At 48.4% G+C, this 16,270-nt stretch overlaps 1 protein-coding gene across 1 annotated transcript; it reads left to right on the top strand.

Annotated features, from left to right (window-relative positions):
* Positions 1-8,575: 8,575 nt before the first annotated feature.
* LOC130319343 (uncharacterized) lies at positions 8,576-15,668 on the top strand. The gene is made up of 4 exons (XM_056552924.1): positions 8,576-8,785; positions 8,875-10,327; positions 10,425-15,444; positions 15,534-15,668. Exons 2-3 carry the CDS (start codon positions 9,062-9,064, stop codon positions 14,871-14,873), a joined length of 5,715 nt encoding a protein of 1,904 aa, XP_056408899.1. The 5' UTR covers positions 8,576-8,785; positions 8,875-9,061; the 3' UTR covers positions 14,874-15,444; positions 15,534-15,668.
* Positions 15,669-16,270: the final 602 nt, after the last annotated feature.

Raw genomic sequence — 16,270 nt, 5'->3', positions numbered from 1 at the left:
GGCTCCGTAATTCTCATATAGGATGACTGATCGTGGGGTTAAATCCACATGTGAATGGAAGTACTTATACGCATTTTTCTTGTTTTATTGATCTTTTAGGATTAATTTGCTTGTTTTCCCGTCTGACTGAATAATGTTCTTATTCATCTTCATCGTCTTGTGCATCTCCGTGTCAAGCAGCACAAATCAGAGTGAGTAAATAATAGGTTAAACAATTATAATAGAAGAGGTGTGAATGTAGAGTTGTTTTTGTACAGCGCCACCATCTGTATATCACCTCACAGCCCAGAACAAGATAGTTCACCCCTTTATTTCTCACATTAGAACAACCAGGACATTCAATGGGGTTTCCATAAAATATGTCTTATAGCAGGATCCTACAGTATTTTCCTTACAGTTATTCTAATTCATATTCACACTGATATATACAATCCCCCTCTGCTCCTGACAGAAGATCCCTCTGATAAAGGGGGTACTCCGGTGGAAAAAATAAATTCAAACCAACTGGTGCCAGAAAGTTAAACAGATTTGTAAATTACTTTTATTAAAAAATCTTAATCCTTCCAGTACTTATCAGTTGCTGTATGCTCCACAGGAAGTTGTGTAGTTCCTTCCAGTCTGACCGCAGTGCTCTCTGCTGACACCTCTGTCCATGTCAGGAACTGTCCAGAGCAAACCTATCCTGCTCTGGACAGGTGTCAGCTGAGAGGTCAGGCTGAAAAGAAATTAAAAAGAAAATAATTTCATCTGGAGCATACAGCAGCTGATAAGTACTGGAAGGATTAACCTCTTGGGGACGCAGGGCGTATACATACGCCCTGCATAACCGATCCTTAAGGACTCAGGGCGTAACTGTACGTCCTGAGTGTTTTCGGTCCCCACAGCTCACCGGGTGAAGACCAGGCAGGGATGCCTGCTGAAATTATTCAGCAGGCATCCCGGCACATTGCCGAGGGGGGGTCTTAAGGTGCCCCCATATCGGCGATCACCACAAATCGCTGGTCAATTCAGACCGGCGATTTGCTGCGTTTCCGTTCCCCGCTGAGACAGATGCCTGCCGAAATCATTAAGCAGGCATGCCAGCACTTCGCCGAGGAAGGTCCTGAGGACCCTCCATATCGGCGATCACAGCAGAATAAATACAAACCGGCGATCTGCGGGGATTCCGGGTCATCTGGGTCACGTGTGACTCGATGACCCCGATAAGGATGGTGATCAGTGGTGTAGTATACACCACTGTTACGCCTAGCGCTCCGGGTCCCCGCTCCTCCCCGGAGCGCTCACGGCGTCTTTCTCCCTGCAGCGCCCCGGTCAGTCCCGCTGACCGGGAGCGCTGCACTGTCATGGCCGTTGGGGATGCGATTCGCACAGCGGGACGCGCCCGCTCGCGAATCGCATCCCAGGTCACTTACCCGTCCCGGTCCCCTGCTGTCATGTGCTGGCGCGCGCGGCTCCGCTCTCTAGGGCGCGCGCGCGCCAGCTCTCTGAGACTTAAAGGGCCAGTGCACCAATGATTGGTGCCTGGCCCAATTAGCTTAATTGGCTTCCACCTGCTCCCAGACTATATCAGATCACTGCCCTTGCACTCCCCTGCCGGATCTTGTTGCCTTGTGCCAGTGAAAGCGTTTAGTGTGTCCAAAGCCTGTGTACCTGAACTTCTGCTACCCATCCTGACTACGAACCTTGCCGCCTGCCCCCGACCTTCTGCTACGTCTGACCTTGCCTCTGCCTAGTCCTTCTGTCCCACGCCTTCTCAGCAGTCAGCGAGGTAGAGCCGTTGCTAGTGGATACGACCTGGTTGCTACTGCCGCAGCAAGACCATCCCGCTTTGCGGCGGGCTCTGGTGAAAACCAGTAGCCTCTTAGAACCGGTCCACTAGCACGGTCCACGCCAATCCCTCGCTGACACAGAGGATCCACTACCTGGAAGCCGAATCGTGACAGTAGATCCGGCCATGGATCCCGCTGAGGTGCCGCTGCCAAGTCTCGCTGATCTTCCCACGGTGGTCGCTCAGCAATCGCAGCAGATTGCCCAACAAGGACAGCAGCTGTCGCAGTTGACCGCCATGTTACAGCAAATTCTGCCTCTGCTACAGCAGCAACCATCTCCTCCGCCAGCTCCTGCACCTCCTCCGCAGCGAGTGGCCGCTCCTAACCTCCGCTTGTCCCTGCCGGACAAATTTGATGGGGACTCCAGACTCTGCCGTGGATTTTTGTCTCAGTGTTCCCTGCATATGGAGATGTTGTCAGACTTGTTTCCTACAGAACGGTCTAAGGTGGCGTTCGTAGTGAGCCTTCTTTCAGGAAAGGCCTTGTCTTGGGCCACACCGCTCTGGGACCGCAATGATCCTGCCACAGCCACAGTCCAGTCCTTCTTTGCTGAAGTCCGAAGTGTCTTTGAGGAACCTGCCCGAGCCTCTTCTGCCGAGACTGCCCTGTTGAACCTGGTCCAGGGTAATTCTTCCGTTGGCGAGTACGCCATACAATTCCGGACTTTTGCTTCTGAACTATCCTGGAATAATGAGGCTCTCTGCGCGACCTTTAAAAAAGGCCTATCCAGTCGCATCAAGGATGTGCTGGCCGCACGAGAGATTCCTGCCAACCTCCAAGAACTCATCCATTTGGCTACCCGCATTGACATGCGTTTTTCTGAGCGACACCAAGAGCTCCGCCAGGAAAAAGACTTAGATCTCTGGGCACCTCTCCCACAGCATCCTTTGCAGTCTTCGCCTGGGCCTCCCGCCGAGGAGGCCATGCAAGTGGATCGGTCTCGCCTGACCCAGGAAGAGAGGAATCGCCGTAGAGAAGAAAATCTCTGTCTTTACTGTGCCAGTACCGAGCATTTCTTGGTGGATTGCCCTATCCGTCCTCCACGCCTGGGAAACGCACGCACGCACCCAGCCCACGTGGGTGTGGCGTCTCTTGGTTCCAAGTCTGCTCCTCCACGTCTCACGGTACCCGTGCAGATTTCTCCTACAGCCAACTCCTCCATCTCAGCCGTGGCCTGCTTGGACTCTGGTGCCTCCGGGAATTTTATTTTGGAGTCCTTTGTTAATAAATTCAGCATCCCGGTGACCCGTCTCGTCAAGCCGCTCTACATTTCCGCGGTCAACGGAGCCAGATTGGACTGCACCGTGCGTTACCGCACAGAACCCCTCCTGATGTCTATCGGACCCCACCACGAAAGGATTGAGTTCTTCATTCTCCCCAACTGTACCTCTGAGGTCCTCCTCGGTCTGCCATGGCTCCGGCTTCATTCCCCCACCCTTGATTGGACCACCGGGGAGATAAAGAACTGGGACTCTGCCTGCCACAGGAAATGCCTCTCCCCCCCTCCCAGTCCCGTCAGGCAAGCCTCTGTGTCTCCCCATGGCCCCCGTCCTGGTGTCACACTGCCCCGTGCTAGGCCTCGCCCTCTGCCCTCCCTCCCCATTCCCACTCCTGCTGTACTGCCTGCCGTTGAGGAAACCCTCCATTCTTTCCCGGTGTCCTCATCCCAGGGGAGGCAGTTACCGGACAAAGAGAAGGGGAGACCTAAGGGGGGGGGTACTGTTACGCCTAGCGCTCCGGGTCCCCGCTCCTCCCCGGAGCGCTCACGGCGTCTTTCTCCCTGCAGCGCCCCGGTCAGTCCCGCTGACCGGGAGCGCTGCACTGTCATGGCCGTTGGGGATGCGATTCGCACAGCGGGACGCGCCCGCTCGCGAATCGCATCCCAGGTCACTTACCCGTCCCGGTCCCCTGCTGTCATGTGCTGGCGCGCGCGGCTCCGCTCTCTAGGGCGCGCGCGCGCCAGCTCTCTGAGACTTAAAGGGCCAGTGCACCAATGATTGGTGCCTGGCCCAATTAGCTTAATTGGCTTCCACCTGCTCCCAGACTATATCAGATCACTGCCCCTGCACTCCCCTGCCGGATCTTGTTGCCTTGTGCCAGTGAAAGCGTTTAGTGTGTCCAAAGCCTGTGTACCTGAACTTCTGCTACCCATCCTGACTACGAACCTTGCCGCCTGCCCCCGACCTTCTGCTACGTCTGACCTTGCCTCTGCCTAGTCCTTCTGTCCCACGCCTTCTCAGCAGTCAGCGAGGTAGAGCCGTTGCTAGTGGATACGACCTGGTTGCTACTGCCGCAGCAAGACCATCCCGCTTTGCGGCGGGCTCTGGTGAAAACCAGTAGCCTCTTAGAACCGGTCCACTAGCACGGTCCACGCCAATCCCTCGCTGACACAGAGGATCCACTACCTGGAAGCCGAATCGTGACAACCACCAATCACCATCCGTACTGTACTGGGAGGTGGCAGTGTTGCCACTGCCCCCAGTACAAATGTGATTTGGTGGCCGTAGTGACCGCACCAATCACAGTGTATGAGGAGGGGGGAGGAGAGCATTTTACATCTGGTGCTAATCAGAGCAGAGCTCCGTCCTGTATCTCCCCCCCCCCCCCCTCACAGTGCTATCTGGCATTGTTCTGTGCCCCCCTGCAGGGCCGGACTGGCCTATTGGGATACCGGGAAAAATCCTGGTAGGCCGCTCCCCCCCATGGGCCGGCAGGGCTGTGTAAGTAATATTGGGCCTGTGTAGGAGCCAGAGGCCAAGGCTAATGCTGCTCTGCCTCTGATCCATTGCGCTGACCTTGCTCGCTTACACACCTCTGGCTGCCGGCCAGAGGCCCCTCCTTCAGATGACAAGCAGTGCGGCTTCTTTACAGATACAGCGGCCGCGTAATGACAGGGCCGGTGTGAGGTGGTTTTTTGCGCCCCCGTAGATCAATGCGTCCGCTCCTCCCCCAGCTCTCCGAACATTTCCGAAGCTAGAACTGGGGCAAGGGGAGCGAGGAGGTACACGGCCCCTCCCTGAGCTCGGCTGGACGCAGATCTACACGGCACACCCCCTCCCTGAGGACATAGAGCAGTGCTCCCAATGAGCTCTATGTGTAATGGGGGACATACTGTACGGGCTAAAGGGGGACATTTAGCCAGTGCAGTATGTCCCCCTTTAGCCCGTGCAGTATGTCCCCCTTTACACATAGAGCTCATTGGGAGCACTGCTCTATGTCCTCAGCTCGGGGAGATGAGGGAGGGGACCTGCCGTGCAGATCTATGTCCTCAGGGAGGGGGCGTGTCGTAGAGATCTGCGTCCAGCCGAGCTCAGGGAGGGAGATGAGAGAGGGGACCTGCCGTGGAGATTTACGTCCTCAGAGAGGGGAGATGAGGGAGGGGGCGTGAACCTTCTCTCTCCCCTTGCTCTGCCCTCCCCCAGTTCTAGCTTCGGAAATGTTCGGAGAGCTGGGGGAGGAGCGGACGCATGGATCTACGGGGCGCAAAAAACCACCTCACACCGGCGTCCCTACGTAGGCCCAGCACCGAGGAGGGCAGAAAATCACTTGCCAGGCTGGGGTGCTGTATGCTGTGCCGTAATCCCTTACTCAAAGAGCGGCGTGGGGGCACAGCAGTTAGTGAGTGTGGGGCTGGCCGGGTGACTGGCGCTGACGGGGCCCCTAACCATTTCACCCTCCGATGCCCCCCCCCCCTCCTGGGCTGCACGGGCCGTGCTGCAGTGGCATCGGTGGATGCAGGTGAGGAGGCCAGGTGTTAATGTATGATGTGTTTGTATGATTTGTGTGTATGTTTGATGATTGTATGTATAATGTGTGTATGTATGATGTTTGTGTGTATGATGTGTGTTTATGTATGTAATAAATGATAGATGTGTACAAGCTAGATGTATATATGTATGTTTAATGTGTGCGTATATGTATTGTGTGTATGTATTATTGCGTGTGTATGTAGGATGTATGTATGTAACGTATGATGTGGGGCCGCAGGGCCGCCATCAGGGGGGTACAGCCAGTACTCCAGTACTGCTCCAGCTGCTGTATGCTACAGAGGAAGTTGTGTAGTTCCCATAGCAAACTTCTCCTGCTCCGGACAGTTCCTGACATAGGTGTCAGCAGAGAGCACTGTGGTCAGACTGGAAAGACCAACACAACTTCCTGTGGAGCATACAGCAGCTGATAAGTACTGGAAGGATTAAGATTTTTTAATAGAAGTAATTTACAATTTTTTTTAACTTTCTGGAGAGAGCCTGTTGATTTAAACATTTTTTTTATAATAATAATAATAATAATAATAAAAATAATTTTCCCACCGGAGTACAAAAAATGGGTCCGTTCCTAAGGGGTGTAGTAAAAGCTTGGTTTTTGATTTACTAGGCTTCTGTCATTTACATTGTGGCTGTGCCAGTTGACAAGTGGGGCTGGTATGCAGTTATTTCCAGGGCTGGTTTTTATCCCCAGTCCGGCCCTGCCCCCCTGGCACAGCAGCATTTAGGGACAGTTTCAGATTAGGCAGGGAAAGAGTTTCGGAGGTAAAAAAAAAAGATAATTTTTTTTCAGTGCACATCTGTAGGTGTCCGCGGGTCCGCAACACCTTTAGCTGCATGACCCTGGCCCTACAGGGTCACTGTGGTCTGGGCCAGTGTTTTTTTTTTGGGGGGGGGGGGGGTGCAGACCTTTTTTTTTGCTAAACGTGTGGCTGGGCCCTCTTAGCCATAAAAGAGTGGTCCGCCACCGTTAGCTAAAGCCCACCCGCTGCTGATCAGTCCATTACTGATCAGAGTTTTTTTTTTTTGTTTTTTTTTGTGTGTGGTGCAGGCGTTTTTTCGTGTTATAATGGCTTTTTTTTTTTTTCACCAATAGGCAGTCCGTGCCACCGATAGCAGGCCTGTACTGTGTGGATGGACCATACCTCTGTGGGCGGCCTGCCCCACCGCTGTCAGTGATTTATCACTGATCAGCGGGGTTTTTTGGGGTTCAGACGGGTGCATTTTTTCGGGGTTAAGCTTTTTTTATTTTATTTTTGGGGTATTTTGTGGGGTCTGTACGTGCCACCAGCCACTGTTCTGGGCTGAGTGGCCTGAACCCCCACTGACTTCTGCGCTCCCTGCCGCCACCAAGCGCTAATCAGTGTGCACAGCACTGATTAGGTAAACGCTTATTTTTTGGGGGCGCAAGGCTTTTTTTGCGCTTGAAGTCTTTTTTTTAGTTTTTTTTACCCTTTTTAGTTTATATTTTTTTCTGTTAGGGTTGGTGTAGTTAGGTTAGGGCAGGGTTAGGGAGGTATTATCGCACCATACCACACGCAGAACATACACTAATAAAGTTTTTCCCACACACATACACACCCCCATCCCCATTAGAGTAGGGAAATGACCCGCAGGGCATTTTCAGAGGAAGAGGCATATGCTATACTTGCCTCCGACAATGAAAACGCCTCAGAGGACGAGGAAGACCCCACCTTCCTTATTTCCTCGTCCTCCTTATCATCTATTTCTGATGATGAGCCACCAAGGCGGCGGGGACGCTGCCTAAGCAAGGCCGCAAACCTCCTCTGCTCCTGACCCTGTGCCCCATGCTAGTATGAGTCCCCCTGGTGCTCATACTAGCCAAGTTTACTGGTGCCTGGTACCGGCGAACTTGTCTGGACTCAGCCAGCAGACCACGAGCCCATGATTCCTGAGTTTGTTGGCAACTCAGGAATCAAGATTGACATCGTCGGGTTCACTGAAATGGACTATTTCAGGTTGTTTTTCAGTGACGACTTTGTCAATCTGATGGTTGACCAGACAAATCTGTACGTCCAACAGTTCGTCACCGCAAACCCAGACTCCATTTTTGCTAAGCCCGGTGGCTGGTTCCCTGTCAGTGCATCTGAAATGAGGACCTTTTGGGGCCTTGTGCTGCATATTGATCTAGTTAAAAAGCCAAAGGTCAGGCAATACTGGAGCGGGGACGTCCTTTACCAGACCCCGCTCTACAGTATGGTCATGACCCGTCCCCAGTTCGAGGTCATTCGGAAAATGTTTGCATTATGCTGATAATGCGGCAATCCCCCCCCGAACTGATCCCGCGTATGACCGCCTGTATAAAATCAGGTGAGTCTCTCATCAGCTTTAAGGGGAGACTCAGCGTCCAGCAATACATCCCTACCAAGCGAGCGCGGTATGGCGTGAAGATGTATAAACTTTGTGAGAGTACCTCAGTACACTTGCAAGTTTATTGTGTATGAGGTATGAGATTCCCGTATTGAACCCCCAGAATGTCCCCCCACTCTGGGTGTTAGCAGGAAAATCTTTTGGGGCCTTTTGCACCATTGCTAGATAAAGGTTACCATCTTTACGTGGACAACTTTTATACTAGTATCCCTCTCTTCACATCCCTCGCTGCCAGATCCACGTTCACTTGTGGGACAGTCCAGAAGAATCAAAGAGGCCTTCCTTCCCATCCGCTTCAAATTCCTATCCCCGGGGTGAGTCCCGTGCCCTTACCCATGAAAACCTGTTGCTGGTCAGGTAAAAGGATAAGAGGCATGTCCTTATGCTGTCCACAATTCATGGGAACAGCAGCACCCCTGTCTCTGTGCGAGGTACCGTGGGATCGGTCCTCAAGCCCGATTGTATTCTGGACTACAATTGGTATATGGGGGGAGTTGATATTTCTGATCAAGTCCTCAAGCCACATAATGCCATACGGAAAACACGGGTATGGTACAAAAAAGTTGCGGTCTACATGGTTGTGCTGCCTTTTTAGGTTAACTGCATTATAATGATAGGTTGTGTAGTGTACCACTGCCATCTAGTGGCAGAAGTTAATATCTGCTTTACTTACACAGATAGTTTATACAGACAGGAAGTGACCTTTGTTCCAGGAAGCTCTTACACCATCTTGAGGTCATTCTTCCACTGGGCAGGCAGCATGTATCTATCTCTCCCATGAGGTTTGGGACATCATCACCTGTAAGTGCCTTTCTGCTTAGTTATTCGTCATTTATGCTAGGCTTATGATTCCATGTGTACTGATATGTTGTTATTGTATTGTATTGCAGTTTCACAGACTAAAATAAAGTTGGAGTCCTCTGGTGGACAATACAAGCATGGGCTTCTGTTTACTGGAGTCTCTAACAAGTGTTTAGCTGTCCGTTTAGAACCACACATAGTCAGTGTTTTGAGAGCGGAACAGTGAAAAGGTGATAGCACAACAAGCCTGGAGATAGGAGTTGCTGCACAGACAGAATGAGTCTAAGATCAGGAAGTCAGTATAATGCTGAAGATCAGCTACCCGGGACACAGCAAGGCAGGGAGAGCGCGCCAAGTGTCCAGCAGGATGATGTACGCTCACGCTCATCTAGATCAGCAAGGTCCAGTCAGATTTCATCAGCAAGTGCCCTTTTTGCCAGGGCTCGCGCCAAAGCAGAGGCTACTCGCGTTCAGCTAGAATTTGCTGAGAAAGAGGCTGCCATTATGAAGGAAAGATCAGAGAAAGAGGCTGCCATTATGAAGGAAAGATCAGAGAAAGAGGCTGCCATTATGAAGGAAAGATCAGAGAAAGAGGCTGCCATTATAAAAGAAAAAACTGAACAGGAAGCAAAGTTGCATATTCTTCAACGTCAGTGTGCAGCCGCTGCTGCAGCAGCAGAAGCAGCAGCTTATGCGGATATTGAGCGGTCTGGAATGGAATCTATCCACGAAGGCCCAGATGTGCCCGAGAAACCGCTTTCCTCTGCAGAACGCACTAGGGCGTATGTCCAAGATATTTCAAGTGGCAGCTCAACAATACCGTTTCTCAATCCAAAGTCAGCTGAATTTAAACCAAAACCATCAGTACTCCTGAGCGCACGAAAACAAACCCATGAGGCTGGCAGTACCAGAGTGATAAAAGAAGAATCCTCACCGCAGCAACCCAAACACCAGAGCATGCAAGACGTCACTAAATATCTTATCCGTAAAGAAATGGTTAATACAGGCTTCCTCAAGTTTGATGACTGCCCAGAAAATTACTGGGCATGGAAGGCTTCTTTTCTGAATGCAGTCAAAGACTTGGACTTAACAGCAGCTGAGACGCTAGACCTGATGGTAAAGTGGCTTGGGTCTGAGTCTGCAGAGCATGCAAGAAGGATGCGCAGGATACACCTATTTAACCCTTCAGTAGGACTCGATATGGCCTGGCAAAGGCTAGAAGAAAGATATGGATCACCAGAGGCAATTGAAGGTGCTCTGATGAAAAGACTGGAGTCTTTCCCTAAGCTAAACAGCAAAGACAATTTAAAACTGCAAGAGCTGGGTGATATTCTTTTGGAAGTCCAGTGTGCCAAAGAAGAAGGTTATTTAAGGGGACTTGCACATTTAGATACTGCCAACGGTACTAAGCCTATAGTGGAGAAACTACCTCACCACCTGCAAGAGAAATGGGTGAGTGTTGGAGCTAAATACAAAGAAGAACATGGTGTCCCCTTCCCCCCTTTCTTTGTGTTTTCTAGGTTTGTACAGCAGCAAGCTAAGGTGCGATCCCAGTTTTTCCTTCATCACCAGCAGCCAACTGCCTAAGGCAGAAAAGCCACCTAGATCCTACAATAGGACTTCAGTGATCACCCACAAGACAACAGTTCCCTCTGAGGACCCAGGAGATTCAAGCAGCTACAAGGTAAACACCTTTGAAGGCCCTGACAGACTTTGCCCACTTCATAAAAAGCCCCATCCTCTAAACAAGTGCAAAGGGTTCAAAAGTAAACCTATCAAGGAAAGGTTAGCCTTTCTTAGACAAAACGGCATATGCTTCAAGTGTTGTGAATCCACCAAACATATAGCTAAAGACTGCAAAATACAAGCAAATTGCTCAGAATGTGGCAGTGACAGACACATCTCAGCTCTGCACCCCAATACTTTGCATCAACCATTAGAGGTCACTGAAACCCCAAAAGATGAGGGCAGGGAGCAAAAAGATAAATCAGCTATCCCAGTAATGTCCAAATGCACTGAAATCTGTGGTGACAGTACAAATCCACGCTCATGTTCCAAGATCTGCCTAGCAACAGTGTACCCCACAGGGAAAAGAGAAAAGGCAGTAAAGATGTATGTGGTTCTGGATGAACAAAGTAACAGGTCGCTGGCAAGGTCAGACTTTTTTGATGCCTTCAACATTACATCAAGGGCAGTTCCATACACCCTAAAGACATGTGCAGGAGTGATAGAAACTTCAGGGAGAAGAGCTACTGACTTTACTATTGAGTCTCTTGACAAGAGGATCCATCTCTCACTTCCCACTTTGATAGAGTGTGATATGATACCAGATGATAAATCAGAGATCCCTACACCAGAAGTGGCCCTTCATCATCCTCATCTTAATGCAATATCTCACCTTATTCCAGCTGTCCAGACAGACGTCTCTATTCTTCTACTTCTTGGAAGAGACATTCTACAGGTGCATAAGGTACGCCAACAAATTAATGGACCATTTAATGCCCCCTATGCGCAAAGACTTGACTTGGGGTGGGTTATAGTAGGAGAAGTTTGTTTGGGAGCAGCTCATCGGCCTGACAGTGTCAACACTTCTAAGACATCTGTGTTAACAAATGGACGCACGTCCCTTCTCAGTCCATGCCAAAACAGCTTTGTTGTTAAAGAAACCCTAAAACCATACTGTGGCTCTCCTTCCAGTTATGATAGGAATATTAGTAGTGGTCTGAAGACCGACAATTTAGGGAACTCAGTGTTCCAGAAGACAAAAGATGATGACAAACAAGCAATGTCCATAGATGATCAAACCTTTCTCCACATCATGGATAAAGAGACTTTCCAAGATAAGAACAACAATTGGGTAGCCCCTTTACCTTTTCGCAAACCAAGGTGTTATTTACCTAGTAACAGAGAGCAAGCCATGAAGCGCTTAAACACACTACGCAAAACTTTGCAAAGAAAGCCTGAAGTGAAAAAAGACTTTACAGAATTTATCAAAAGGATGCTGGACAATAATCATGCTGAATTAGCACCATCACTGGATAAAGGTAAAGAACACTGGTATCTGCCAATGTTTGGCGTTTACCATCCACACAAGCCAGATCAAATAAGAGTTGTGTTCGATTCCAGTGCTCAACAGGAAGGCATTTCACTAAATGATGTACTGCTGAGTGGCCCAGACCTAAATAACACACTTCTGGGTGTCCTCTTACGCTTCAGGAAGGAGCCTATTGCCTTCACAGCTGATGTGCAACAGATGTTTTATTGTTTTCTAGTGAGAGAGGACCATCGAGACTACCTGCGTTTCCTGTGGTACAAGGATAACGACATAGATAAAGAGGTAACAGAGTACAGAATGAGAGTACATGTTTTTGGTAATAGCCCTTCCCCCGCTGTTGCCATATATTGTATGCGGAAAGCTGCCCAGAAAGGTGCAGAACGTTATGGTCAAGATGCCAAGCACTTTGTGATGAGACATTTCTATGTAGATGACGGACTTGCTTCAGCGAACACACCTGAAGGAGCAGTTAACATTCTCAACAAAGCAAAACAAATGCTGGCAGAGTCTAATCTGCGACTACATAAGATTGCCTCTAACAGCAAACAAGTCATGGAAGCTTTCACCGCAGAAGACAGAGCTAAAGACCTCAAAGACCTTTGCCTGGGAACAGACACCCTTCCATTGCAGAAAAGTCTAGGCCTAAGCTGGGATCTAGATAAAGACTGTTTTGTGTTTCAGGTTTCTTCAGCAGAAAAGCCATTCACAAGAAGAGGGATCCTATCCACTGTTAACAGTCTCTACGACCCTCTCGGGTTTGTGGCACCAGTCACCATAAAAGGTAAGGCCTTAGTTCGTGAACTATCAAGTGGAGAAAGTGAGTGGGATGCCTTACTTCCACAAGAAAGACTCCATGAGTGGGTCCAATGGACAGAGTCTTTACAAGCCTTACAATGTTTACAAATATCCAGGTGTTATGTACCTCTTTCATTGTCACAGGCCTGCAAAAAAGAACTGTACATCTTTTCAGATGCATCTGTTATAGCAATAGGTGCCGTTGCTTACTTGAAGGTAAGCGATGTAGGAAATGTCTGCCATGTTGGATTTGTTATGGGAAAATCCAAGCTAAGTCCTAGGCCAGCACACACAATCCCACGTCTAGAGTTATGTGCAGCTGTACTAGCGGTTGAACTGTATGAGCTGGTGAGAGACGAGATAGACCTAGACCTAGATGCTGTGAAATTCTTTACAGACAGTAAAACAGTCCTAGGCTATATCTGCAACACTACAAAGAGATTCTTTTTATATGTTTCTAATCGGGTGAACAGGATCAGACAAACAACACGTCCAGAGCAATGGTTCTATGTGCCCTCAGAACAAAATCCTGCAGATTATGCTACCAGGCCTACACAGATAACTTGCCTTCAGAACTCTATATGGTTTTCAGGGCCAACTTTTCTGTATCAGACGGCTGTAGATAGTCCTGACACCAATGTTTACCCTTTAGTGGAGCCCGAAGCTGATCCTGAAATTAGGTCAGAAGTAGTAAGCTTCAGTACTAAAGCCCTTGACGCTAGACTGCAGCCACATCGTTTTGTAAGATTTTCGGACTGGAAGAGACTGAACAGGGTTATAGCGAAGTTAATCCATGTTACCAAAAGCTTCCAAAAGAAACCTAATGATGATCAACCTGGAAGTTGGAGAGTTTTCCATGAAAGGGTTAGTTTAGAAGAACTTTCACTAGCCAAGAGAGTTATAATTTCTTCTGTACAGCGCACATGTTTCAGGCAAGAATATGACTGTATTGAACAGCAAAAGATGCTTCCTAAACATAGCCGTCTTACAAAACTAAGTCCCTTTATAGATCAATATGGATTATTGAGAGTAGGTGGTCGTTTATCTTATGCCACGCTGTCAGATGAAGAGAAACAGCCTGTCATCATTCCTCACGATCACTACATTGCTACCTTGATCATAAGATATTATCACAGTCAAACAGTACACCAAGGGCGACACATTACTGAAGGTGCAATCAGAGCTGCAGGATTCTGGATTCTTGGTGGAAAACGTCTAGTGTCTGCAATCATTCACAAATGTGTTGTATGCCGTAAGCTCAGAGGGAGATTTGAAAGCCAAAAGATGGCAGAATTACCAAAAGATAGAGTCAATCCTGAACCTCCATTCACTAGTGTGGGTGTTGATGTGTTTGGTCCCTGGGAAGTTGTAACACGCCGAACTAGAGGAGGCAGCGCTGACAGCAAACGCTGGGCTGTTCTTTTCACGTGTCTTTCTATAAGAGCAGTGCATATAGAATTGATTGAGTCCATGTCAGCATCCAGTTTCATCAATGCTCTGAGAAGATTCTTTTCTGTGCGTGGTCCGGCTAAGTTGATTCGCTCAGATAGAGGTACGAACTTTGTAGGAGCATGCAAGGAGCTGCATATATGCTCAAATGATGCAGAACTTCTAGATTATCTCCAAGACAAAGGATGTACATGGCTCTTTAACACTCCACACTCATCTCACATGGGAGGTGCTTGGGAGAGATTAATTGGTGTGGCTAGACGAATTTTAGATGCAATGTTGCTCCAATCCAAACCCACTCGTCTGACTCATGAGACTTTGAGTACTTTCATGGCAGAAGTTATGGCCATCATTAATTCAAGACCTTTGGTACCAATATCTACAGATCCAGATAACCCAACAGTTCTTACCCCTGCTATGCTCTTGACTCAAAAGATAGACTCTTTATCAGCCCCCTGTGGAGACTTTAGTACAACAGAACTTCATGCAAAGCAATGGAAACAAGTCCAATGTCTGGCTGATACATTTTGGAAGAGATGGAGGAGAGATTACCTATTTACCTTACAAAGTCGCAAGAAATGGGCAGAGACTGGTCCCAATGTCAAGGTGGGAAATGTTGTGTTATTGAAAGATATTCAAGAAAGCAGAAATAACTGGCCTATGGGAATTGTCACAAATACGTTGCCAAGTAAAGATGGTAATGTCAGAAAGGTTGAAGTAAAAGTCACGAAACAAGGGACTGTTAAAGTGTACGCCAGACCAGTTTCTGATGTCATTGTTCTCCTTTGAGTATTTCTATTCTGTTATTGGCTCAATACATAACTAAGAGCTTGTCACTGAGAGTTTTCAAATGTGACATTTGCCACGAGCTGAATTCCATTCTGTGGATTACAAATGGGGTAGGAGATAGTTTGGCCTAGTGCGGCTTCTCCTATCTGAAGATGGGTTTATGGATAGAACTATTTCTTCATGTGGATTGCCAGCTTGGGGTGCCACAGCCAAGAGACACTGATATTGTGGACTTATGTTATAATTTGTTACTAGTTCTGGTCAGGAACACAATATCTTATTAATATGTTTTTCCCTGTACATCAGATATGTATAGGTAGTGATATAATGTATTATATCAGGCAGGGAGTGTGCTGCCTTTTTAGGTTAACTGCATTATAATGATAGGTTGTGTAGTGTACCACTGCCATCTAGTGGCAGAAGTTAATATCTGCTTTACTTACACAGATAGTTTATACAGACAGGAAGTGACCTTTGTTCCAGGAAGCTCTTACACCATCTTGAGGTCATTCTTCCACTGGGCAGGCAGCATGTACCTATCTCTCCCATGAGGTTTGGGACATCATCACCTGTAAGTGCCTTTCTGCTTAGTTATTTGTCATTTATGCTAGGCTAATGATTCCATGTGTACTGATATGTTGTTATTGTATTGTATTGCAGTTTCACAGACTAAAATAAAGTTGGAGTCCTCTGGTGGACAATACAAGCATGGGCTTCTGTTTACTGGAGTCTCTAACAAGTGTTTAGCTGTCCGTTTAGAACCACACATAGTCAGTGTTTTGAGAGCGGAACAATGGTACAGGTTGCCATGTATAACGCTTTTGTACTGTCCCAGCACACTGGCAACACAGAGACATTCCTGGAGTTCCAAGAGGAAGTTCTAAAGGCCCTCATCTTTGGTGACCGCCCAGAAGCGGGTCAGAGCACCTCTGGAACTGTGGACCCCCGGATCACATTCCCAGGTGAGGTCCCCCGCACTGGAAAGAAGGGATGATCCCAGAAAAAATGCAGAGTGTGTCGCAAGAGGGGGATTCGTAGGGACACCACCACTCAATGCAACACTTTCCCGATCATCCGGGCCTCTGCATTAAGGATTGCTTCAGGGAGTATCACACTTCCATGGAGCACAAAATTTTTATCCTTTTCCCTGATTTTAATTCCCCAGAATTCAACACCAATGTACCAGTTCAGAGTACATTGTCTTCAAAATTTTAAAGCCAAACACCCCCCGCCCCCCCCAAAAAAAATAAAATAAATAAATAAGTTCCAATACCCCTGATAATATATTTTTTTCTCCACCCAAAAAATGGGTCATGAGACAGAAAGTCAACAGCCTTGGGGGTTTGCAGTTGCCTCAAATGCGCAGCGCTCTCTCCCCACCTGAGCGGGGTGCGCAT

This window comes from Hyla sarda, unplaced genomic scaffold (assembly GCF_029499605.1).
Source record: "Hyla sarda isolate aHylSar1 unplaced genomic scaffold, aHylSar1.hap1 scaffold_211, whole genome shotgun sequence".
NCBI lineage: Eukaryota > Metazoa > Chordata > Amphibia > Anura > Hylidae > Hyla > Hyla sarda.
Note: the sequence above shows the minus strand (reverse complement) of the source record. Positions and strands in the feature narration are given on the sequence as shown.